Here is a 24,127-nt window from a genome sequence, read left to right as displayed (position 1 = left end):
CTGTCAAGATGATTTTACTTTTAATTACATTTTGGCAGCGCACCTTCCCTTTGCCGCCCTCCGAATTTACATTTTGGGACAGGGCTGCTCAGCGTTGATTGGTTTGAACCTTGAGAAGGTGACCTCTGACTAAACACTTTAATTTGACTGAGTGGGTTGTCCAGGTGATGACACCATCAGCCATTTTTAGGTGGTTTAGTCATGCAGAAATGTATTTTTAACTTGCATGTTTATGTTGAAATTTTCGTTTGGATGCAGTCAATGATTTTTCACAGTCATTCACACTTTCAGTGCTGTGGTTTATTGCTCAAAACAGAATGCAGTGGAGTGTTTTTGTGGTTGTTGTTTTTTACAGCCAAAAGCGATAAGAGAACATTTTGGCTTCCAGCAATATTTTTTTACTGGTGTAGTCGGTTTGCATATTCAGTAGGTACAAGCTTTGAAAAGAAGAACATGCTTTTGCATGAGCTCAACTTCAAAACAAGTGCATATTGAAAAGAAATGCTGGATTACAACAAAAACAATGATTTCATTGACTAATTTTTATTACTACTTTATTCATTCATCAATTTATTTGTTTTCCCGCTGAACTTGTTCTGAGTTGTTCCCAGCGAAGAAGGTACACCCAGGTCTGCTCACAAGTCGATCACAGGGCCATTCACATCCTTTTGGCCATTTAAAGGTCTACGATTAACCTAACATGCATGTTTTGGAAATATGTGTGTGTATGTGTGTGTGTGCCTGTGTGCGGAGTGGGAGGGAGGTGGGGGGGCACAAACAAACAAACAAATAAATACATGCAGATCCAGATCCAGATCTGTGCAGATCAAGATCTGCACTGAAAAGGTCAATGAGTTCCAATGGGTTTAATAAATAAAAAATATAGATTGAAATGTAATAGATTACAATTAACATTAACTATTCCATAATCTTTAAGTGAGTAAGTGTCTTTGCATGGACTGGAGTTGGACGAGTTGGGTGTTTAACAGCGGAATTGGAATTGGAGGACGTTTGTGGTCCTTGTGGGTATAAAATCTAACAGGTCAATAAAAACCATTGCTGCAAAACAAACAAAATAAGTCATCCTGCATGCGTCCTGTGCTGTGTTTAGGTGGCTGGCGCCATGGTGTGTCAAAATGGAAAATTACAGGCTGATTTGGCCTCACAATGTTGATGATGATTCACTTCGAATGAGGACAAATAAGTGAAGAATTGCGTCACCGGATGGAAGATTTCTCAATTTGAGATTGAGATAATGAATTCGATGTGTATTAAACGTGCATGACGGAGAAAATAAAATATATTGGGGGTGGGATCTCTGCTTCCAAATTTGGAGCTCAAATGACGGACATATACTTTTAGAGTTGCTCCATTCCATTTCCTGCAGGACAGAGTCCTGAGGGAGGGCCGAAGTGAACTCGGAAGCATGGGAAAGTTCTCCTCACTTCTTTTTTTTTTCTCTCGATGACACAGAATATTTTTAAAGACGGCAGATACGACTCAGAGGGGCATTGAGGGAAGAAGAAACGGGGAGACCGAGACGTTCCACGAAAGAGAAAGGTAAAACTTGTTTGAGATAGATTACATATAATATTAGTGTTAGCCTCAAAGTAATAAAACAGTATCACAGTAAATATTGATAATCCTGTGTTCAGACAATAATTGGGCTCTCAATGTGTTGGGGACTAGGGGTCAATTCACATGTTGATGAGGCCTACATGTCTGTAGTTTTCTTAAATAACATTTAACTGGAATTTTTTTTGTTTTCCTTAATTTACATTTGTATTAATTTCCCAAAATAATATATTTCAAAACGTGGTCCTTTTAAAGTAAGTACTTGAATACTAATTACTTTTGCTCATTTAACTTCTTATAGCTTTAATACTTTGAGATTTGTATTCCTTTTACTTTGTATTGCTTTTACTGTATATTAATACATATGTCTGCATGATCTTTTTAATAGTACCTATACAGTTGTTGGTATTTATGGTAGGCCTACTCTTATAACTGCTAATTAGAAGAATGTTTGTATTCTGAAGGAAAATAAAAGTGTTTGAACAAGAATTGTATCATAAAATATCCAGAATTCCACCCTGTTGCCTGTTTTCACTGTCAAAGTGAGTGTTTATTGACTTGATGTGGCATTTATTTTGCCCCCATTGATGTTTTCTTTTTTTTCAGAAGGACTAAACTAAGAGAAAAACAAAAAGTAGCCTAAATAAGTCAACAAGTGTCACAGCGGTACCCCAGTTCCCCCCTCACAGGATGTTTACTCAGATGTGTGTGTGTGTGTGTGTGTGTGTAGCTTCCCAACAGACTACTGTGTCATTATCATTAAACACTTCAAACTACCACCCTCCCGCTTTGCCTCTCAAGTCACGATGCAATTATAGCAATCATTCTGTAACCAATTGAAGATTCACATTGAAGCACTGATTTGTCTTCATTAAGATTAATTAGACTGCCAGAAAAGTTTTAATATGAACCCTAAAAGCGTTGGCTATTTCCATGTATGTTTAACGTCAACGTTTAAGCACAACTAGATGCTTTTTGGCTATTTCCATTTATGTTTAACATCAATGTTTGTGTGTGTGTTTGTTGAGGTCTTGTTTTGAAGCGCATTGTAACAACACTGAGCTCATGGAAGAAGAAACAATCGGGGGCAATGGCCAAACACACCTCTAGTAAAAGTGGGGAGGGATACCACTTACCAGTGACTTCAATAAACCTACATAATTACGCACTTATGCATTGACTGTGTGCTTGTTAAAACCCCTGGTGCAGAAATCAAATAGTACCAGTTAGGTGTTAAGTGTTGTTCTTTTCAGAAGTGCAGACGTAAAAGCAGTGGTGGGTAATATTCAACGCTCATAATGACTGGAACGAAACCACATTTGCGAGCAGCTATTTCCTTGTCCAACATGCGCGCAAAGAATTAACTATTATAAAAAGATTCTGTGAAAAGAGGCTTTTGTTTTGGTTTGCCTTGGCCCAGTTTATCGCCGTAAAAATAAGAACCTATAAATACGAGGCAGAGGAAAATGTGAAAATAAGTGTTTTGTTTTTTTTCCCATGTATGTGGTCACAATCATCTTCTCAGGTTATGGAAAGAAAAGATAGAAACTAGAAATGCATGGTCCTCCTTGTCTCCCACCCAGCAACCTCTAATTGTCTATGATAACATACATTGGATAAAAAAAAAGTCTACACACCCCTCTTCAAATGCCAAATTTTTGTCATATGAAAAAAAATGAGTTCATGAATAATCATTTAAAAACTTTTCACCATTAATGTGAGTTATAACCTGTACAACTCCGTAGAAATTTTTACAAATATGTCCAAGGGGAATACAAATAAACAACTGAGATAATGTGGTAATGCGGTATTCACACCCTCTTAGAACTAGAATGTGACTGTGTTCATAATTAACCAATGAATATGGCCAAAAAGTTCAACCTTGGTTTCATCGGACCATAAGAAATTCTCCCAAACACGTGGGAAAATGTGTTGTGGTTCATTGAAACCAAGGTTGAACTTTTTGGCAATAATTCCAAGTGGTTTGTTTGGCGCAAACACAGCACTGCTCATCTCCAAAAGAATATTATGCCGACAGTGACGCAAGGTGGTGGTAGCATCATGAACAGGGGCTGTTTTTTGTCAGCTGGAACTGGGGCCTTAAGGTGGAGGGAATTAGGAACGGTTTGAAATACCAGTCAGTGTTACTACTGCTAGGTATACTGGTGAATATTTATCCAGGTCAATTCATTCTCAGGTCACTGAATCGATCAAATTCATTTCAATGAGTGTCCATTTAAAAGTCGACATGAGATTTCTAACCGTTCTTCATTTTGTTCTTTCATCGTCCTTGTGGTCTTCAAAGGAGCAGAGAATGTCCAGAGCTGACTGGTCCTTCCTGGAGCACCTACTGGAGGAGGGCCAGGAGTATTCGACAGGCATCGGCCGGGTCTGGCTCACCGTTCTCTTCCTGTTTCGCATGCTGGTGCTCGGTACAGCGGTTGAGTCGGCCTGGGACGACGAGCAAGCGGACTTCGTCTGTAACACGCGACAACCGGGCTGCACGGCCGTCTGCTACGACAAAGCCTTCCCCATCTCCCATTTTCGCTATTTTGTCCTCCAAGTCATCTTCGTCTCCACACCGACCATCTTCTACTTTGGATACGTGGCGATACGGTCCGGGAAGGAAGAAGTCGGGATCGAGGAAGGCAAGGAGGTGGAAGAAGGCGGTCTAAACAGGACAGAGGCTATCACAGAAAGAGAGAGAAAAAATGTGTCAAAACATAATGAGAAGCACAACAAGGGGGCTGCTAGCAAAGTTTGCATAACTCAGAGGAGCCCACCTGAAGCTCCAAAACTAAAAGGCAAGTTGTTATGTGCGTACACGTTCAGCATTCTTCTAAAAGTTCTCCTAGAGGTCGGCTTCATCCTGGGGCTGTGGTTCCTTTATGATGGCTTCCTGATCAAAGCAAAGTTCGAGTGCGTAGGCTTCCCCTGCCCTCACACGGTGGACTGCTTCGTCTCGCGGCCCACAGAGAAGACCATCTTCACCATCTACACTCAGGCCATCGCCGCCGTCTCCTTGCTGCTCAACCTCGTCGAGTTGCTTCACCTGCTTCAGCTTGCGATTTCCCACCGGCTGAAGACACGATACCAGTCCCAGGGCCAAGTGTACCCACCACCGTCCGAACAGGCGGCAACCGTGGCCCGACGGGAGGCCCCGGAGACCCGAGAAGAGACACCAGAGTCCTACGACGGGAGCCTACCGGCGCCAAGCCAGGCTACAGGCTACACGAACCCCTGTGAAAGCTTTGGCGATCTGGCCATAACGGTCAACTGGGAAGCTGCAGAGGCCGGGAGTGATGTGCTTCCTAGTTATGTGAACTGCATGGAGGCTATGAGAACATCACGTTCACCCCGGAACCACTATGGAGAAAAGGCCAAGAACAACCATAGGGGAGTTTCAAAACAGAAGCACTATGTCTAACTGAAGCGCGATGAAAGCTGGTTTGTTATTTTTCTAAATGCTTCTTTGCACATGACACTGGAGTAAAAGAGGTGCCTAATAAGAGCTCAAATAATTGACAAGAGTTGTACTGTGAACCCAATGCCTGGGAGGAAACAACACACTTCAAACAAACATTGGCCTGATAACGGACCAATTTTGGCGAAGACTCCCTGAGGGTACCAAAGATTCTACTTTACGATCATGAGATACTTTCTTGTTACAGTAGCTTCAATATGTTTGTGAGAAAACAATGTGTTGAGGGCGATTGTTGTTATGTGAGCATTTAAGAGAGCAGGGCAGTACATCGGCAATAAATAAATACATTCCCTTGAGGTCTTCGCTGTCACCACTGGAGCGCTTCTCAGTCCGCACGATGGAATGTTCTAGTATCAGCTGTGCTCCCAAGAGGATAACAGCTGTGCATATACACGCATGCAAGCATGTACACGTACTGTTTGATTCCCATTTCGCCCAGTCACATTCGATGACTTGGATTAGGGGGCCAGGGGCTAAATGACAGAAGGGGGAACCACACTATGGACCTCTTGAGGATTTTGAACGGCTCACTACAATGCAAACATCGTATCAATAGTATCGGAGCCATGGACCACTGAATAGCCTCCAGTTGGAAAAAAAAGCTTGAAATGAGTCTGACTGCAAACTTGATGGACTAAAGTTGGTACAGAAGGTGCAAAATCAGTGAAATATGTATTTATATCAAATGTATCAATTGTGTTACTATTTATTGTACTGAGGAAAATAAAGTTATGATAAACTGTCACAAATGAATGGCATCCATTAGATATCATCTTCATTTCATCATCTCTCTCATCGCTTTTAATGCCTCACTACGACTGCTGCACAGGGAGTAACGGTGATGAATTCTATTGCTCTATAAGTACAGCGAACCTGCTAGAGCACACTTTTTGCTGGCTCTGTTTAAGATCCCTTGGGGAGGTCTCATTGTGAACATTGTTTTTATGGTGAGCAATTGAGGAAAAGCCAAGACTTCACCTTCGATGAAGGTGCTTATCCAATTTTCATTCCTAATTCCTTAGAGAATGAGAATTTATGAAGGTGTAAATGACCTGATCCTAATTAGGGTCGTGAAGCCTTGGGAGAGGTCCGTGCTCTAATCAGTGCCCTTTTAGTTTATTATTTATCTATTTTGCTGCAGTTGAATGGAAACATGGTCCAGTTCTACAATAATATTAAGACCGTCCTCAAAGAGGAACTTTCATTATGTTCAGGCACAATTCAAGATAAATTGGCAGATATTGTTCTGCGAAACAATCCAAACAAGCTTCCAAAGCTGCCTGTTTCCAGGTCTATTCACTAAAACTTGGCTGGCATTCCAGCGTCGTCCTATTATCTTAGTCCAGGGGGGCGGGTGCATGCATGCAGCCGTCTGCATGGGCACAACCCTGTTATTGTTAATGTGGATGTTGTCACCAAGCCACAAAGAGAGGTCCTAGCGATAGAAGGCAGGGGGCATTCAACAGATTGCAGAGGTCGACCTGTGTTGTCATTCTAGCTGCCAACCAAAGCCAGCTTGAGCATTCATCTTCCTGGCAAGTTTAAAGAGAAACTGCAACTCTTCTTTATTGTGATTAGAGACAATTTCTCCGTCACCAGTCCCGGGAAATCTGAATCCTGCACACAAGTAAACTAATGTGAATAAGATCGTGGGTCACCGTGTGGGAAGATGTGAGTGACAGGTCATCCTAAAAGTCCGACATAAACCCTTTTGGTATCGACTACCATTGTGACTGTGTTTCCTGAGATTGTTGAAGTCACTGCTGATGCATTTCCTCACTCTATTGGTAAGCCACGTCTTACTGAAAACATCAAAATGTTTTTTTTTTCTTTTTTTTTGTGTAAAGCCACATGCCTCTGCAAAAGTCACTCAGCAAATTCCATAACTGCAACACACATCAGCGTGAGCACATCCTATACAAAAAAAAAAGGTCTGCTCTACTAAGGCTTTTTAAAAGGTCCAACATGTGAATCAGGCCTCTGGAAATGCATGATCAGCCCCCTCTGCTGCATAAAATGCCTGGTCATATTTATGAAGCCATATAAATATAAACACAAGAAATGAGGAATGAAGAGACTGAGCACAATTAGCCATTCGCCCGCAAATGTTATTTAAGCAACTAGCAGAGCTAACAAAAGTGGACTGCGGCATTGGGCTGACTGTAATTACAGTATTGTAACTATTGTTGTTCTTCCTTGGGTTTACTGATTGTAGTATGCATTTAAAGCCATAGCTTACATGTGCCAACTCCCTTTTGTTTCCTCTACTTTCACACTGACTGACACATGACCCTCCCTGTATCCATAACAATATCAAGTCCAAGAAGGCAGTCCTCAATTTGGGCATTTTGCTCCTCAACAAAACAAAACCATGGCCAATCACTAAATTTAGATTCTGGACAGGAAGTGGGTCTGTATCTGTTTCCTCTTCCAGTATTGTTTCCCCCTGGGACTGGTCCACCGAGGAACATTCACCCTGACAATGGGAGTTGCAGTAGGCATTGTTCGACACTGCCCATTGAAAGCCAAGTGGAGGACTATATATCCCACAAACTCATTCAACAACACACGTGCAATAGTACAACAATTCTGTGCACAGGGTCAAGTACCTCAAGTTAGTGTGCACGTAGAAAATGACCATTTCAGTTCATTTGTTGAACATCAGTTTTCATCTTTAAATGTTACAATGCAGAACCTAGGCCCAAAACATGACTAAATGAATGACTTGGACCCTTCCACACTGTTTATATCCAGTCCTTGTTTAGGTGTGTACCTGTGTTGCTGTATTCTATGAGAAAGTATGTGTGATTATTCAGGCATGCCATCCTAGCAAGCAGACACCGCTATTGTTCCTGCAGCACTTTTTTTTCCCCGCCTGTCCGTTCAGGATGTTGGACTGCACCGCTTTGAAAATAAAATAAATAAATAAATAAAACATAGAACATCCAGCATCACCCATTATCCACCAACATCCAGCAGGAACAATGTCAAGCCTCCCAACACCCCCCTTAAACTTTCCCAGGAGCCTTGGTGTTCAGTTCCCACACTGCTGTCCTGTCTGGAGGAGTTGGTCCATTGTTACCTGTCCTCTAATTGTTCCCAGAAGGACGCAGAAATATACACACCCCCCTTCCTCTCGATGCAGAGTCTAGCTTCACTTCCATCCTTTCTAGTAACTTCCAGCAGCCTGATATCATTTTTTACACTGAAAGTAAGAGGGGGGAGCAAACTTGAGATGTCACTGGCCCTCATAATCTTGTAACCATTTCACAAGTTGGCCCGAATAACTTTTTGGTACACTGCGAAAAAGTCCCAGGGCTTGGAAGACATTGGCCTTTATTATTTAAACCAGGAAAGGCTCGCGAGAACAAAATGGTAATTCTCTGCAAGTCTTATTTTAAAAGCCTCATGAAGTCCATTTATGACACTCGTGGTCTTCAAAGCCATTAAAAGATTGAAGTATCTGTTTCACATCTGTGGATGTAGTGAGAAATTTGAAGACTTGATGAAATTAAAACACAGACTCGCTTTCATTAAATGCCCTTTGGCCTGGATCATGTTGTCTCTAACGTAAGTTTAGCCTACATACAAGTCTTCATTACATGACGTCCATTTTCTCAAGCGCTTTTTCTCCTCATCAGGGTTGCGGATGAGCTGGAGTCGAGATGCGGGATACAAACTGGGCAGCGCAATACAACAAAAGAGGAGTTCAGAACAGTCAGATTCTGTGATCCCATTTAAATACTTGTAATTTCACCAAATCAACACAATTTAGTAAAAGACACATCCGTATTTACGGTATGTATGTTTTTTTTTTTTTTAACCGTAATTTCTCAGAACTGACAAGAGGAAGTTCTTTAGTTGAACTTTGAAGTCACGTTCCTCACCAAATGCATTAGAGTGGGGCGCTGTGGCCACATTATTAACTGCCAACAGCTCAGAGTTCAACAATTCAAACTTTATTTGACTAGTTTTCACATGACACACAGTTTGAAAGGCCTTTTGTGCAAAGTGGACAACTTTCTAAAATGAAAGTGGTGCTGTTCCACACAAGAACAGGACGAAGCTGCTTTACCTACATCACAGACCTCCCATACTGATGGCTGAGTTCCTGCATAACCATCAAAAACTTCATGATCCCCTCCCACCATACATTGTACACGAAATGATTGTCTTTGGTGACACAGTTATGGAAAGAACATGCCAAAAGCTACAGAGCACATTTACATTGTCTGGCCAAAAGTAGTGGTACACATGGCTGTTAGCCTGTTACACATAAAGGAAGTGAAATTAAGGAGCCGCTTTCTGCCTGTCGACAAGATTTCAGGTCACGTCTGTTGGAATTAGTGTCTATTCTGAGGTAGCAGGGCACTGGTGTTGGATTTGAGAGGACCTGTGTGCTCATACTATCTATTGTAGTTCATCTGAAAGGTGTCTAGCTTTTTCCAGACCAAACTCATCCAAGAAGGCCTTGTCAGGTCTTCCTTTCAGTCATCCCAGATCAGGAAATGCTCTGCTCCAAAATGCTCCCAATTGTCCAAAGATTGAAGGGCAACTAAGATGGAGCCCGACACTTCCTTGGTTAAAAGGCGTGTCTCAATACTTTTGGCCATACATTGTCGCTGAAAAGACCAGACATTTTTATTTCATTTGACACAGACAGGTTTCCTATATTTGTACAGTGTGCGTGTGTAACAGATTGAAAACACATAAGCATTTGTTTCTCAGTTGTTCCACAAAGTACATGACGATGACATGCACACAGACTTATAGCAGACCAGCCACAAGGAGCAATGGTTGGATGGACTCGAAGAAGCTCCCTCCCTGTCACCGTGCTAAATAATGTTGTCTGTGGTCGAAAGGGCTAGTTAGCTCTTTTCAGGACGGTTCCTGTTCAGAGCAGCTTTCGGCGTAAATTCCAGTTTCTCTTTGAGGCTAAGCACCTGCGTGCCGTCCATGCCGGCTTGTTCCTGCAGTTTCCTCTCTTCCCTCAGCTCAAGGATGCTCTGCTCCTCCTCGCGAGGTTTGGGCGTCCCCCTGATGAACCACTCCAGGTGGTAGCCCACCGCTCCCACCACAAAGGCCACGGGGAAGGTGACGTACGGGGCGTAGGTCCGCATGGCTGCCCAAACTACAGGCCACATGACCGCGTCGCCGCCTTGGATCCCGATGGGTGAGAAAATAAAGCATATTTTACCACTTATGCTTCAAATTGATTTCAAATGTCATAACTATAATAATAGCTGAGTTAATAGTGGAGAATTTAAACTGTACTCCATTTCTTCACAAGTGGCTTCCTCTTGTGTTGTAAAAAAAAAAAAAATAATAATTGACAATGCTTTAAATAAAAGGTTGTCTGTGTTGTAGATTGTCAAGTAAATTTCAAATAGTTAGGTGGCTTGGTTTTTATCAGAATAACACGAGATCAATCCTAGAGGCATTACAAGGCCTATAGTATCAATACGTTCATAAAATGCTGCACTTTTTGGGGACGCTTACAGGGCCATATTAACCCTTTATGCTCGCTTTCTTTAGAACTGTCACGATGCACACACACAAAAAAAAAAAAAAAAAATTTAAAAAAAGCTATTTTGTTCGTTTGTAACACTGTATCTGTGTGGGCTGCATAACCACGCAAGTCAACACTGTGACATTTCTTTTTGTGTAACGACTGAATGGACATTGTTCACGTTTACAGTGATGAAACCAAAATATTGTCCTCTAACTGTGTGCCGGATGAGTCATTTCCTTCAAATGTGTTTGCTGGTTAATATCTTCAACGTCACTGACTAATATTGCTTTTTTGACAATGACTGCCTTAGCTACCGGTGCCATTTGACTCACCTTTAGCGTTTCACGTTGGTTCCCTGCCGCAGCGTGTGAACGTAACTTCCGGTTTACGCGCTGCCTGTTTGTCACTTCATTGGTCGAATAGTCTGGTTCGTTTGAACCCAGCGGTTGTAGCACTGTTCTCGCTTGTCTTTATCACCATCTAGTGGTCAAAATAGTGCACCGCCACGCCAAGTCAACATAATGCAAATTTATCACCTTCAGCGTCAGTGATGGGACTAAAATCACAACACAACACAACACAACGGACAGAAAATCGAAACTTTTTATTGTGGATGCATTACAAAAGGTTTGTTCAACTACCTTTAAAGTGCCATTTCCAAATGTTAATACTCCATGATTGCTTTTCAATTATACAAGCAGAAAAAAAGTAATGGAAACCTCAATGATTTAAACAAAGAAACGAAAACTTTCAGCATTTAATAGTACATAAACTTCAATGGAATGTAAAGTAAGTTATGATAAAACAGACACATGGTATGTTTCTTTTAATTAAACTTTTGTTTTGACCGTTTATAGAATTGCAGGTAATCAGTGGTATTAAGGTACAAACATACATTTTGAGGGTTCAGAAGACACCCTGTTCCCACCGTCACTAAATACTCTGAAGTGGTTGTTGCTAACATCTCTTTTTGATTCATGTAAACAACTTCACTGTCCATATATAAATATTTTACTAATGTAAAATACTACAGTTTAATAGACATCTTTTGAGGGAGGGATATTTAGTATCTCTCAAATATGAGACTATGATGGTTAATAAAGATGTTATGGAGTGTGAAGCCTATCTTTTGAGTCTTGCGCTATGATATACTGTATGCTGTGAAAACAAAAATGTACCAGTAATAGCAAACAGAAAGGCATCTGTGGTGATGGTCCAATCATTTCCTGCCATTTATTAAATACATTATTTGTTATTTGAAAGTTACTGCTTAACAATCACCCAGTCGAATCAAGGTTAGGTTTTGTTATTATTGAAACGAGTCACAGGATGTACTGGCTGATATGTCAACTGCAAACCACCAGTTTGGCTGGGGGGCTGAATTATGCTCACATGAGCCTGGTGATGGCCCCTGAGAGGAAGTCCTCATAGTTAAGGCGGACGGTGCCCGTCATGTTTGTGTCCCTCTCCCTGAAGACCTGCGTCATGCTCTGCAGTTGGGTGCACACCTGGATGAAGCGATCCAAATGCATGCCGGGACGTGCGGCGTGCACGCTGAAGCGCCGCACCAACAACTCGGAAAACTGGGGACTCAGGTTGTAGCCCATCTGGGCGAGGGCTGAGGGAGGGGAAATGAAAACGGCAAGTTGGATGAAATACATCTCTTGGGGTAATGCACCTTCTTAGAGGTCTTCGGCGTGTTACCTTGGTGTAGCTCTGTACCACTGATAGATCCTGAGCGGTCCCTGTCATATTGCTGAAAGAGCGCCCTCCACCTCTGCATGAAGTCCCACAGCGCAGAGAAACCAAAAAGGTCCATACGACCTGACTTTGTCTTGTCAAACATGTCTAACAGGAAATAGAAAAACACAGCACGTTAAAAGTACAAGGAGAGCCTCGGACCTCGTCCAACTTCTGGCGTTCCCACACAGAACATTTTCCGTAAGGGACAAGAAGTGCGACTGCCGCGTGCTGTCGCACATTGACACAACAGAGCAGTGATTCTCAAAGTGCAGTACATTGGGCTCCCTCTATTTGTACGTGAAGGAATCACTGGCTTAGTACAGTTCAGTTGTATTTAACTTTTTATTACAACGTTTGAATTAAAACTTTCAGGACTTTTTTTTTTTTTAACCTTTTTTTGTTACAATTTTTATAACTTATGTGCAATACATGTTAATTAAATAATTATTTAAGTACATTTAAAAAAAAATCTTATATTTAAGCGCAGTGTTGATGTTCAAACAGTGCAAAAATGTTACAGTGGCTTACAGTCATAGGAAATATTCCTTGACAGGAATAAAACCCCTGACTCGTTTCTTTATGAACGCTTACGCCGACTACGTTATTGTATTTTAATGATGTCATGACAGTGGTACTTTGAGAGCATTTTTTTAGGTGGTACTTGACGGAAAAAGTTTTGAGAACCACTGCAGTAAAGCATTTAGCGATGGGCCGCAACAGGCGCTTGCATTTGCTTTAGCATCAGCCGCAGGACTCACTGATCATCATGAGGCACGTCTCGTCGTTAAAACTTGACCAGTTGGAGTTGACGAGCGCCTGCTTGAGCTCCTTCATGTTGATGAAGCCGCTGTGGTCCGTGTCGACGCTCTGGAACCACTGGTATGCCTCTGGGTTGACACCAGGGGGGATGTTCCCTACAGGTAGGACAAGGGCCAAGAAACTGTGAGGAACAGGGAGAAGGATGTGTGGCACTTCATGCCATACGCTGATGGCTTTTATCATTCAAACATGGGCTTCAGCACTCTGATCAAACTGAACCTGCCAGTTTGGGACTCATTTCACATCCGCCGTTTTACCACAAGTGATGTGAGGACAGAACAAAAGAGGTTTTATCAACAAAGGGGAAGACGATATCGGCAGTACCCGAAGGAGCAGGGGGGCGATAAGGCGCTCCATGAGGCTGTCCCCCGTAACCCGCAGCCCCTGGTCCAGCTCCGTAGTGGCCCCCTTGACCTGGACCATAGTAGCCTCCTGGTGGAGCGCCGTATGGAGCTGAGGGTGCAGATCCATAGGGACCGCTGCTTCCACTGTAAGGGGTATTTGGTGCTGGGTGTCCTGCTCCGGGATAGCCCTACAAGAGAGAATTCGTGGGAATCATTCGACAAGTCCAGAGTGCCAGCTGGGATAAGCTCCAGCTCACCTGCTACTCTAATACAGTTCAACAAGCAGAATAGAACATGAATGGATGGATGAAATTTATTCACATGAAATTCTACATGAAATGTATGAAAAACATATAACAGTTCAACTTATTATACTTTTACAAGACCTAAAACGCGTTTCCTGAACACAAGTTTTCGATCATAGTTTGTCTGACGTGTACTGATAAGTTTAGGCGATGTGGTTACTTATGTACTTGAGCCACAACATGCTAACATTTGACATTTAATTGCGACGAATTGACGTGGAACAAAACAAGCATGTTTAAGCATATAAGTAATAACGTGTTTAGTTGAGGCAGCTTTGTTTCACATGCACAACGAAAAAAGAATAAAATATGAAATACTGCTGTACCTTTCCGTAGTGGTAACTCATTTTTTCCCCCCTTTTCCTTGTATTTTTTAGTTACGTTTTTTAGTTACGTTGCCAAGACTGGGGGAGGTGATGATTGGCTGATTTCCCCATCTGTCACCATCTGTCCAAACCGCACCCATCTTTCTCGATTTTGATTGGACAATCAAACCGCATTCATTCTTCTCCATTGTGATTGGACAATAACAAGTTGCAACGTGATGACGCCATGATCTTTCCAACTGACTCATTTCTCTCGTGGCGTACACGCCGATACTCATTTAAGAAGAAGCCAGGGAAATACAATACAATAACACAAATACAATTGACCTGGTAGTTTAGAGACCAAAGGTTGTTTAATGCCGCCTTGTGATTGATGGTACCTGTTTAATTAGTACATGATAAGGGATGTAATAGTTTGTGTATGAGAGTACAGAAAAAAAAGCCAAAGAAATGACACTGAATCCACTACTACAAGTCTGACAGTGGTTTATTGCTCACCCAATAAATGAATACAGCATCCAATGAGCTACAAGTAATTATATTCTTAATTAAATGTAAACAAATTCGATGTTAATTTCATTTAAGTTGTATGACGCACCTCACCCATAGGAAAGAGGAGTGGGGGGGGGACATCATAGAAAATAGTATAACAAACCTGTATATTATACAAACATCCGCTGAAAACGTTTCGAAAAAGTACTTGGTGCGTTGGTGTTTCTCATTGGACAGTAGGGGGCAGTAAAAATGTGTCCACATTTGTCGTCGTTTTCTTTCTTTTTGAAATATTTTTTTTATATTTACCAATATGGCATACAATATCTAGGTAGACTAGCATGGTAATGTTAGGTTAATTGGAGACTAAATTGTAGGTGTTGTAGATGTCCAATTTTATTTTGCCCAGTTAAAACTTGATTTAAGATATCTGAAAAGGGACTTTGTAGATATCATAAACTGAGGTGAATTAAAAATGTTGAAATGAAAATTCCCACTAATATTAACCTGAGTTAACACTTTTAAATAAATAAGAAAAGAGAGGAGAATCTTTACCAGTCAGACAATGGGGATATTTGGAATAATAAAAATTTAAAAAAGCAAGATGTTTCCTTTAAATGTGGCCCACCTTGCCATTTTCAGATTTGTGCTTTTCCTCAACCATCACATTGAGGTCGTGAATGGAGGCGGTGGGATCAACTCTGATGAACCTTTTGGATCTGAGCTCGGTCTCGGGCGCTGACATTTCTGGATTGAGGTCAAACCTCCCTCTGTACCATTTCTGTACACCCCTGCAGATGAAGTAAGTCATCTCACAGATGCACATGAACATGCAGACGGCCGAAGAGACCACCATAAACATGATTTTTTTTTTTCCTCAGTAGGCCGTGAAATGAAACAGTCCACTGTGTTGGGGCACGGCTCCATAGAACACTTGGTCAAATCAGGCTGACCTTCAGTAACTGAACACAAGAATCCACGTTTAATGTCATGTATCTGTTTTTTGGTGAGCGGCGAAGTGCCACCAATCTAAATGCGATCAGAGGCACTGAACTACACAGCAAAAGCTCAAAACATGACCAAGAATATTTGTCATTTTTCTAGCCAAAAGTAATCTGATTAAATTTAAAATAAGACTCATCACCTAAAAAGCAACTTATTTTTAGACAATTTTCCTTTGTTTCAAGCTAATTTTTAATTGAAAAAAGTCAAAAAATGGCACTGGAGTATGTTTTTATCCCTCTTAATACACTGACATTTTTTCTCTACTTAATAAAGGATGGGTTTTAATGTTATTGTTGCCAACAGCCTGTTGTATTCTGTTCATTTCATAGCATTTCTCTTGGCTGACCGGCTTCCCCTACTCTATGTCGATGATAGATATTTTTTTGTATGTTTTACCATGTCAATCTAATATAAGGCCTTCAGAATAAAGTAATTTAGCAATGCGACTGTTTCTTGAGATTTTATTGCACAGTTTTTATAGTATTGATGGTTGCTATAATTGCAATGTGATAATGTTAGTAGGCCAAATTACCAAATGCGCTGCCTGCTACTGCTGATTTCATATTCGAATCACTTAACCATTAAATGAAACCTTTCCATCGCCCATCCTTACCAAGTAAGTCCACCACAGACCATCACGTTTCTTCCCAGGGTTGGCATACAGACGAGTCCCCTCGTGTGACTGGGCCCAATTCCTCTTTTTATTCTTGCGATATTTCACGTGACATGTCACCATCGAGGAGGGACACGTGACAAAGATGAGCTGCAGGGCCCACAGGCGGATGTGGGAGATGGGGAAGACGGCGACGTAGCAAACGTTGCTGCAACCGGGCTGTTGCGTGTTCCAGTCAAAATCCTTGCCGTCGTCGCCCCACACTCCCTGTGCCGCCACCACGAACACCAAGACCCGTAAGATGAAGATTGTGGAGAGCCAGAAGCGGCCGTACACCACAGTGCTCCAGATAGAAGGTACTGTATCTTTTGCTCTAAAGCCATTTCATTCATTTCAGGTAGTTGTTTTATAAAGTCATTAGTTCATGAAATAGTATGTATGTATGTATGTATGTACTGTACGGTACTGTAACTATATCCATATATTGGCCCCAATGGGAAATTTGTCATACTTTCCCATTACAAGTTTTTATTTAACTTGAGTTGAAAATATAATGCATTTGTGTGAACTGTAGAGCTGCTCTTTAAAATTCAGACATCTCCACATGCTTTTTATTGGACTGCAACAAATCAGAGAGTACTGTACTATAGATCTTTTTAATAGATAATAAGCAATACAAATCAGTCAGTTTGGACACTTTTGGAACATAATTTGGGTCCAAATGGCGATCCTGTTGAAAACACCAAACAAACGTTTTGCATCTACATTTCTTCTCATCATGCCATAGATAATCCCTTTCAGTGAAAATCAACACACTTCTGTTTATTAGTCACATTAGTCAGGTTGCTTGCACTTTCGCTGGCATGTTTTACTTCATTCCTTTGCTGTTTTGTACCTTGGGGTGTGTACTCACGCGTAAAACTAGACACATGGACAAAATTGTTGGTAGCTTGATGTTAAAGGACTCAAAAGACTTAAAAAACAAAAACAGTAATGAAAGTCTTGTACCACTAACTTATTATTTTGATGCACAATGCCTTTGAAACTCTTCAGATGTAACAAAGCAACCCCAGAACATGGGCGATATACATGTTTCACAAAAGCTACAGTCCTTTCATTTTACCATCTGCAAAAATAAACCTTGGTTTTGTCTCAGTTGTCCAAAGAACATTCATCCAGCTGTGGATATTATTATTTTTTTTTGACTGACTAAAGTGGCAGACCAGGATTCACCCTTTATTAAAGAAATTTAAGCAAACATCATTATGTACAGATATGTCATTACCATATTGTTTACTTTCATCACATACTGTACATTCTCTCGTTGGGCTCTTTAACCACATAAACATATATTTGCATGCACAATGTCACAAAAAAAGAAAAAAAAAGAAAAATGGCATTAAAAAGTGACTACCCAGTGCATGATTATAATCGTAACAGTGGCAAGATGAAAAGTTATATGTTTGTATGTTTGGAACGTAATTAACACAAAGGCTTATATCTTACAGGTAAGTGTTGAAAATGGAACTAGTCAATTAGAGGTTACAGTTGACTCTCATAGTTCAGAATTCCACTTTTGATATTTTCCACAATTAAGAATCCAATTAAACTTGTTTTGCTGTAACAACTGTTCAGGGTGATTTTCCGCCATGACCGAAAATGAAACTAAAAGAGATTTTATTGAGCCATCATAGCCCAGGTGGTAGTTGTCATCTCACAATCTTAAAGTTTGTGGATTTGATCCTGTGCCCTGTGACGATGCCGAAGTGGCCTTGAGCAAGATACAGAATCCCCAATCGCTCCTGTTGCTGCGTCATCAATAGTTGAAGCATGAGACAGTGTTAAAGTGCTTTGAGTGCCTTAAAGGTGGACAAGACTTACACAAATGAAAACCCATTTACCCCTTTATGTACTGTTTTACAAACAAGGTCAACATAAAGAATGCAAATGGGGGAAAAAAAAGTAAAAAAATATATCTTTATGGAGCTTCTTTGCTAAATACAAAATAAAAACATCATAATCAGTTGGTGGAATAAACCAAATGATATGACTCGAATGTTCCCCTTTAAAGAGAAGCTCAGCTTTGGGATACAATTTCTGAAATATTATGACATGGGGTGACACGGTGTACGACTGGTTAGAGCGTCTGCCTCACAGTTCTGGGGACCAGGGTTCAAATCCCGGCCTCGCCTGTGTGGAGTTTGCATGTTCTCCCCGTGCCTGCGTGGGTTTTTCGGGGTACTCCGGTGTCCTCCCACATACCCAAAAACATGCATGGCAGGTTAATTGAAGACTCTGAATTGCCCGTAGATATGAATGTGAGTGCGAATGGTTGTTTGTTTATATGTGTCCTGCTATTAGCTGGCGACCAGTTCAGGTGTACACCGCCTCTCGGCCGAAGATTGCTGGGATAGGCTCCAGCATGCCCGCGACCCTTGTGAGGATAAGCGGAACGGAAGATGAATGAATTAATGAATTATGACATGGGTAGCATGAATATTACAATGCCATTATACTTTAGTTCAGTTGATTTTCCTGAATAACGAGATATGTGTGGACCAAAACAAGGAGAATTAGGACCAGCTAGTATTTGGAGCATTTAGACGCAAACATGTTTTGTGTTGTAGTTTATGTTTACTTTTGTCCTACACTTTGAGTATACGGACTGTAAAGTCTTTGTTGAGTGCATGAGGGATGGGAGAATGTAATTTGTTTCTTTTCAATATGTACAGTATGTTGTGTAAAGAGTAGTGAATAAATGTTTATGCATTTCTCATGCTGCGTGTGTTTGCATGTATTTACATGTTTAAATGATGCCTTCAAGCAGGAAGCCATTCCAGTCATCATTGAATCGATTAAGTTTCTGAACAGCTGCCATCCACAGAATCTGAGAGATTCTTAGCTCCTTAAATGTTCTCCAACTTGCCATTTTCATGTGAATTGTTTCTAAGATCCTCAGCCGTCATGTTATTGAGGTTGTGTATCGAGGCGGTGGGGTCCATTCGGATCAAAGTTTTGGACCTGAACTCCGACCTGGGTGCCACCAGTGCTGTCATTTCTTGATTGTCGGCGAATTCCTTCCTCAGCATTTCATTCCTCCTTCTTCTGATTTTCAACATGCGTTTGCAGATGAAGTAAATCATTTCACAAATGCACATTAAGATGCAGACGGCTGAGGAGGCCACCATGAAGATGGTGAAGATTTTTTTCTCGGTAGGCCGGGAAATGAAGCAGTCCACCGTGTTGGGGCACGGCTCCAGAGAGCACTTAGACATTTTGGGCAGGTCGAAGCCTTCATAAATATAGTGGAGGATGTAGAGGAAGCCGGCATCAAAGCCTGCCTTGAAAAACAGGCTGACCTAATTGAAAATAAAGAGAGACGTTTTGTGTGATGCATCTTTTTTCAAACTACAATCAGTGCTTAACTGTTAAATGAAACCTTTCCATCCTTACCAAATAGGTCCACCACAGACCTCCACGTTTCTTCCCAGGGTTGGCGTACAGATGAGCCCCCTTGTGTGAGGTGGTGTACTCCAGGTCTTTCTTCTCACGATATTTTACGTGACACGTCACCATCAAGGAGGGACACGTGACAAAGATGAGCTGCAGGGCCCACAGGCGGATGTGGGAGATGGGGAAGACGGCGTCGTAGCACACGTTGGTGCAGCCGGGCTGGGCCGTGTTGCACACAAAGTCCTTGCTGTCGTCACCCCACACTCGCTGAGCCGCCACCACGAACACCATCACCCGGAAGACAAAGACCACGGAGAGCCAGACGCGGCCGAACGCAGTGGAGTATTTATTGACCCCGCTGACGAGGACCTCCAGTGCAGACCAATTCATGTCTGCTGTCTTCGTCAGCAGACGTCAGCAGAACATATAAATGAAGTTCTCTATGGGATAAGCCTGAGAGGAGCATACAGAGCAGAAAAGTTTAATTCATTGAAAAGTAAGTACAGCACACACTGAGAAACAAGCACAGAAATCAGAAGGTTGCAAGCTCTCCTTTTGCAAAGCCATCAGTTGAATGTACTCAATTCGTTCGTGGAAATCTTTTCTATTTTGTCCCTTTTTCGCTGAATGCTGTGTTTGCTTGTCCTTCATTTGTGCCATTCAAAGTGCTCTTTTTCATTTCAAATGAAGGACCTACATTTTACCTGGATTATACAATGGATTTAGTCTTGTCACAGCTCTGTCGTAATGGCCTTAATTGACCATAACTTGATTATTCAACCTTCCGTTTAACTGTTTTAGCTGTCCTGTCAATTAAAGACATCTTTGAAATGCCAATAAAAGGAGTTTCATGGGATACAGTACACTTAATTATGCCATTCAGACAGGTAGGTTAGACCCGGTGTTGGTAATTTCGTGGACCAGCGTACATCGCTCCCTGCATGTGCTCCGATCTAATGCACCAACATTGCAATAGACCAGCTGTGTCAAAACTTTGACATGGTATGAGCAGGTGTACATTTAGACACATTCTCACTTCGCTATGCGCATCTCCAAGGGCGCACCCTGGCGCTGCCCATCTTGGCACAGTCCGGTCTGCCAAATTGGCTTGCACGAAAAACAAGATACATTGTTTTTATGCTCGTCCGCAGCTGTGCCATCAACGATAATAGACCCCTTAAACACTACTGTGGAAAAGAAGTAAGTGTGGTAGGACAAAAAAAGTTCAAACCTTTTTTTACAACCATCTGCATATTCCGAATTTGGGCCACAGTCAAATGTTTAAAATGCTACTTAAAGACTGTGCATCCAGTACATTACTAATGCGTAAGTAGCAATAATATCATACATCTATGGTATTGAAAGATCATAGCACATATTAGGCATGCAGTGAGATTGCTCTCAGTTGACCGGTGTTCTTAGTTCATTATTTGCGGGTATGACATGGAGACGGTTCACCATACTTCACACGTAACATAATTGCACACTAATGATTATAGCTAACTTTGGTTAACTGATTTTTAGTCCTTGTTATGACATTTCCGACATACAAGATACTTTGGCACTGTTACAATAAAGGCTTCCGCTTATCTCCACATTGTTTTGCACATTTCAACGTGACAATAAGCCAGATGACATCTAACGTGAGAAAACCAAACTTTGCGCCGCTGCAGTACACTGGATTTTCATTTGTATTTATTTGCATTTGCTTTTCCCCTTCCAATGAAAAGCATGTGCAGAGAACATGTTTTCTTTTTGTGTGATTTATTCATAAAAAAAAACAAAAAAAAAACGTCGAATATATTTTCTGAAATTGAAAGTAAAAATGGGGAAGAGATGGCAAGAGAAAATTTCCAGAGGAGGTGAAGCACGGCCAGACAAACAGAAGAACCGCCACAGAACAAACACAAACAAAACATTTGATACAATAAATTACTGAGGATTAATCGTATAATTATGCAAATATTTCCTTCTCAATAAATCAAGTCAAATCTGGATTTTATCACCCCTGAAAACTACAGTGTGTGATGTATTTAAAAATGCTGTATTGTAAGGCTTGATTATCAATAAAGAACAAAATTCATTTCGCAGCACACAAACAGCTTAGAAAGAAAAGTAAAAATTCTTTTAATTTTTTAAAGCCCTCTGGCATTATGTAAAAAGAGCACACACAACTTAGCTTGTTCAGTGACCTGCCATACTGGTCGAACAAGTCGCTTCTCTGTTCATCACCAAGATTATGTTGTCTGAGTCAACACAGCATGATAACAAGGTGTGGTTCTGTGTCTGCTTTGCCAGACATTTTGTTTTCCCTGAATGAATTGAGCATGCACAAGCATTTATTTTATTTTTTATAATATATTATATTATATTATTATATATTATTATTATATTATATTACAACATATTAAGGTAATTTTATATATATATATATATATATATATATATTGTATATATATATATATATATATATATAAACAAGTACCAGAAATACCAGAATTGTCTCAATGGTAATCTTTAGGCACATTAAAAATATATAGAATAAATGATTAGCATGCATAATGTTCAATAAAGTGAAAACAAAAAGTGAAATGTCTGTGAACATTTTATGCTGACATTTGATGATGGCAAAAAAAGTGATGTAAAGCTTTTTAATTATAACTATACAAGAATAAGACATTGTTAATTTGTAGAAGCATCAAGGAACTCGGCGTGAAGATAGACCTTACCTGACAGAGAAGCCTTTCAAATGTGATGACAATGACTGGTTGCAGGTCGCTGTTATAGGCTAGCTTAACGCTTACTGATGATGTGGATGGGTGGAGTTTCAACGTCCACCTGAATATATTTGACTGGAGAATACATTAACTTTGTTTGCACAGGGATCATCACCATATGTAAAAGAGTTCTAAAAATCCTAAATGGTAGCTAGGCTCTGGCATTATTTATTTTTTTGAGCGTCTTTACAAAAATAAATACATTGTGGTAGTCAGATTATCAGTAGAACAAATGCTGGTACCACAGTAGTTAAGAGAAAATACACAACACTGCCTTTCACTTTTACTTCATACGTGTATTACAACATGTACATGGTTATATTGCGAAATGCTTTTACTTTTTATAGCACTGTTAAATAGGACTTGTTTTGGGTACCAGAGGGCATGTGGACCAAAATATGTATGATGGGACAAGTCAGTACAATGAACTTAATGTTTGTACTTAATACTTGAAATCATTGATGATGTGCAATAAATGATTCTGTGTCTGGCACGGTTTCATTTTTTTTAATGACATTTATTAATACAGAGCGATGCTTCAATTACAAAAATAATGTGTATTAATAGGTCAGATGCTCCTTGTAGTCATGTTGTTGGAGTATTTTCATGAACCACATGGGGTTTAGGCATAGCGGCAAAAGGCAAAAGAATGAATTTACAGGGGAAATAATCAGAGCAATTATTTTGGTCGAAGTTCCTGTGTCTGATATATGTATACCATTTTATTTCCCTAGTAAAGCTTTTATGTTCATCCATTTGGTTTAGCAAAACACCACTGGAAAAGAAATGTGACAAAATAAAAACACATTTGACAGTAAGCGCCACAGCAGAAAGTGTACTACAAAGTTTAGTTCATTACCATACAGTAAACTGAAAAGTTGGCCAGTTTAGCTGTGGGAAGTAATAACATCGTTTCACTCACTTTATAATATACAATAAAATTAGGAGTTATACTTCAACTGCACTAAAATGTGTTAAAACTTGTGCAGTGGACTTTTAAATGAACAATTTAATATTGGATTTGCATGCATTTGCTGCATGAGAGGAGATATAAAGTAACTACAAAAATGCAAAGTCCATGTCAAACTCCCTGCCAACTAATTGCTAGCCTTATTTACCGAGATTAGTGCCAAGATTACTTGCATTGTTTTGTTTTTGTTCCTTTGTGCTGTCAAGTGAACTACTGACACACCCTCTGCAACAGCCAAAAGTCCCTAGAATACGCAGAATTGAAACAATTACTTTATACCTTTTTACATGCAAGTACATGTACATGCAAGTAAATAGGAGATAAAATCTTAAACTTGTGGGAGCATGCTTGAAGAATCGAAAAGAAACTTGCATCCAGAGAAAAATGATGTGATTCATTGGCCTATAGAGGATGCTAACGTTCCATTGTTGGCCATTGTTGTATGCACGCCACAACAACAAGGAAAAGAAACGTCCAGACTGAAAAAAAGTGGATGCTCTTAAAACTAAGCAGCTTGATCATCTGCAAAACGGAAAACTGAGTGGATTTTGTTTAAAAAAACAAACAAACAGACACACACACAAATAAAACACATCCACATGATCTAATTGCACGTAAAACAAGCAATTGGGAATTAAAAAAAGAAACAGACAAAAGAAACAAAAAAAACCAACAACAAAAAAACAGTTATGATTGAGGAACATTGGCT

At 40.5% G+C, this 24,127-nt stretch overlaps 4 protein-coding genes and 1 pseudogene across 4 annotated transcripts; 1 reads left to right on the top strand and 4 right to left on the bottom strand.

Annotated features, from left to right (window-relative positions):
- Positions 1–1,392: 1,392 nt before the first annotated feature.
- On the top strand, positions 1,393–5,802 carry gja4 (gap junction protein alpha 4). Its single transcript, XM_061760827.1, has 2 exons — positions 1,393–1,560; positions 3,881–5,802. The coding sequence occupies exon 2, from the start codon at positions 3,890–3,892 to the stop codon at positions 5,000–5,002; it is 1,113 nt and encodes a 370-aa protein (XP_061616811.1). The 5' UTR covers positions 1,393–1,560; positions 3,881–3,889; the 3' UTR covers positions 5,003–5,802.
- Positions 5,803–8,996: 3,194 nt separating this feature from the next.
- smim12 (small integral membrane protein 12) lies at positions 8,997–11,021 on the bottom strand. Its single transcript, XM_061759772.1, has 2 exons — positions 10,904–11,021; positions 8,997–10,217 (listed from the first exon to the last, which is right to left on the bottom strand). The coding sequence occupies exon 2, from the start codon at positions 10,201–10,203 to the stop codon at positions 9,928–9,930; it is 276 nt and encodes a 91-aa protein (XP_061615756.1). The 5' UTR covers positions 10,204–10,217; positions 10,904–11,021; the 3' UTR covers positions 8,997–9,927.
- A 135-nt stretch (positions 11,022–11,156) lies between these two features.
- pef1 (penta-EF-hand domain containing 1) lies at positions 11,157–14,249 on the bottom strand. The gene is made up of 5 exons (XM_061760895.1): positions 14,109–14,249; positions 13,458–13,665; positions 13,073–13,228; positions 12,276–12,419; positions 11,157–12,189 (listed from the first exon to the last, which is right to left on the bottom strand). Exons 1-5 carry the CDS (start codon positions 14,127–14,129, stop codon positions 11,960–11,962), a joined length of 759 nt encoding a protein of 252 aa, XP_061616879.1. The 5' UTR covers positions 14,130–14,249; the 3' UTR covers positions 11,157–11,959.
- A 964-nt stretch (positions 14,250–15,213) lies between these two features.
- On the bottom strand, positions 15,214–18,035 carry LOC133471486 (gap junction beta-3 protein-like; annotated as a pseudogene).
- gjb9b (gap junction protein beta 9b) lies at positions 16,861–22,505 on the bottom strand. Its single transcript, XM_061760546.1, has 3 exons — positions 22,401–22,505; positions 19,672–20,124; positions 16,861–19,577 (listed from the first exon to the last, which is right to left on the bottom strand). Exons 2-3 carry the CDS (start codon positions 20,059–20,061, stop codon positions 19,125–19,127), a joined length of 843 nt encoding a protein of 280 aa, XP_061616530.1. The 5' UTR covers positions 20,062–20,124; positions 22,401–22,505; the 3' UTR covers positions 16,861–19,124.
- Between the last annotated feature and the right edge of the window lie 1,622 nt (positions 22,506–24,127).

The sequence above is a fragment of the Phyllopteryx taeniolatus genome, chromosome 21 (assembly GCF_024500385.1).
Source record: "Phyllopteryx taeniolatus isolate TA_2022b chromosome 21, UOR_Ptae_1.2, whole genome shotgun sequence".
NCBI lineage: Eukaryota > Metazoa > Chordata > Actinopteri > Syngnathiformes > Syngnathidae > Phyllopteryx > Phyllopteryx taeniolatus.
The sequence above is the reverse complement of the archived record's forward strand: the minus strand, read 5'-3'. Positions and strand labels throughout refer to the sequence as shown.

Bases quoted from the DNA above. Each gene is read 5' to 3' on its own strand.
- gja4 (XM_061760827.1), top strand. From the start codon at position 3,890: ATGTCCAGAGCTGACTGGTCCTTCCTGGAGCACCTACTGGAGGAGGGC.
- smim12 (XM_061759772.1), bottom strand. From the start codon at position 10,203: ATGTGGCCTGTAGTTTGGGCAGCCATGCGGACCTACGCCCCGTACGTC.
- pef1 (XM_061760895.1), bottom strand. From the start codon at position 14,129: ATGAGTTACCACTACGGAAAG. The intron at 12,420-13,072 runs GTGAGTCCTGCG...ATTTCCTGTTAG, and splicing joins GACGTGCCTCATGATGATCA to ACATGTTTGACAAGACAAAG. The intron at 12,190-12,275 runs GTAACACGCCGA...CCCCTCCCTCAG, and splicing joins TGGTACAGAGCTACACCAAG to CCCTCGCCCAGATGGGCTAC.
- gjb9b (XM_061760546.1), bottom strand. From the start codon at position 20,061: ATGAATTGGTCTGCACTGGAGGTCCTCGTCAGCGGGGTCAATAAATAC. The intron at 19,578-19,671 runs GTAAGGATGGAA...ATTTTCAATTAG, and splicing joins GTCTGTGGTGGACCTATTTG to GTCAGCCTGTTTTTCAAGGC.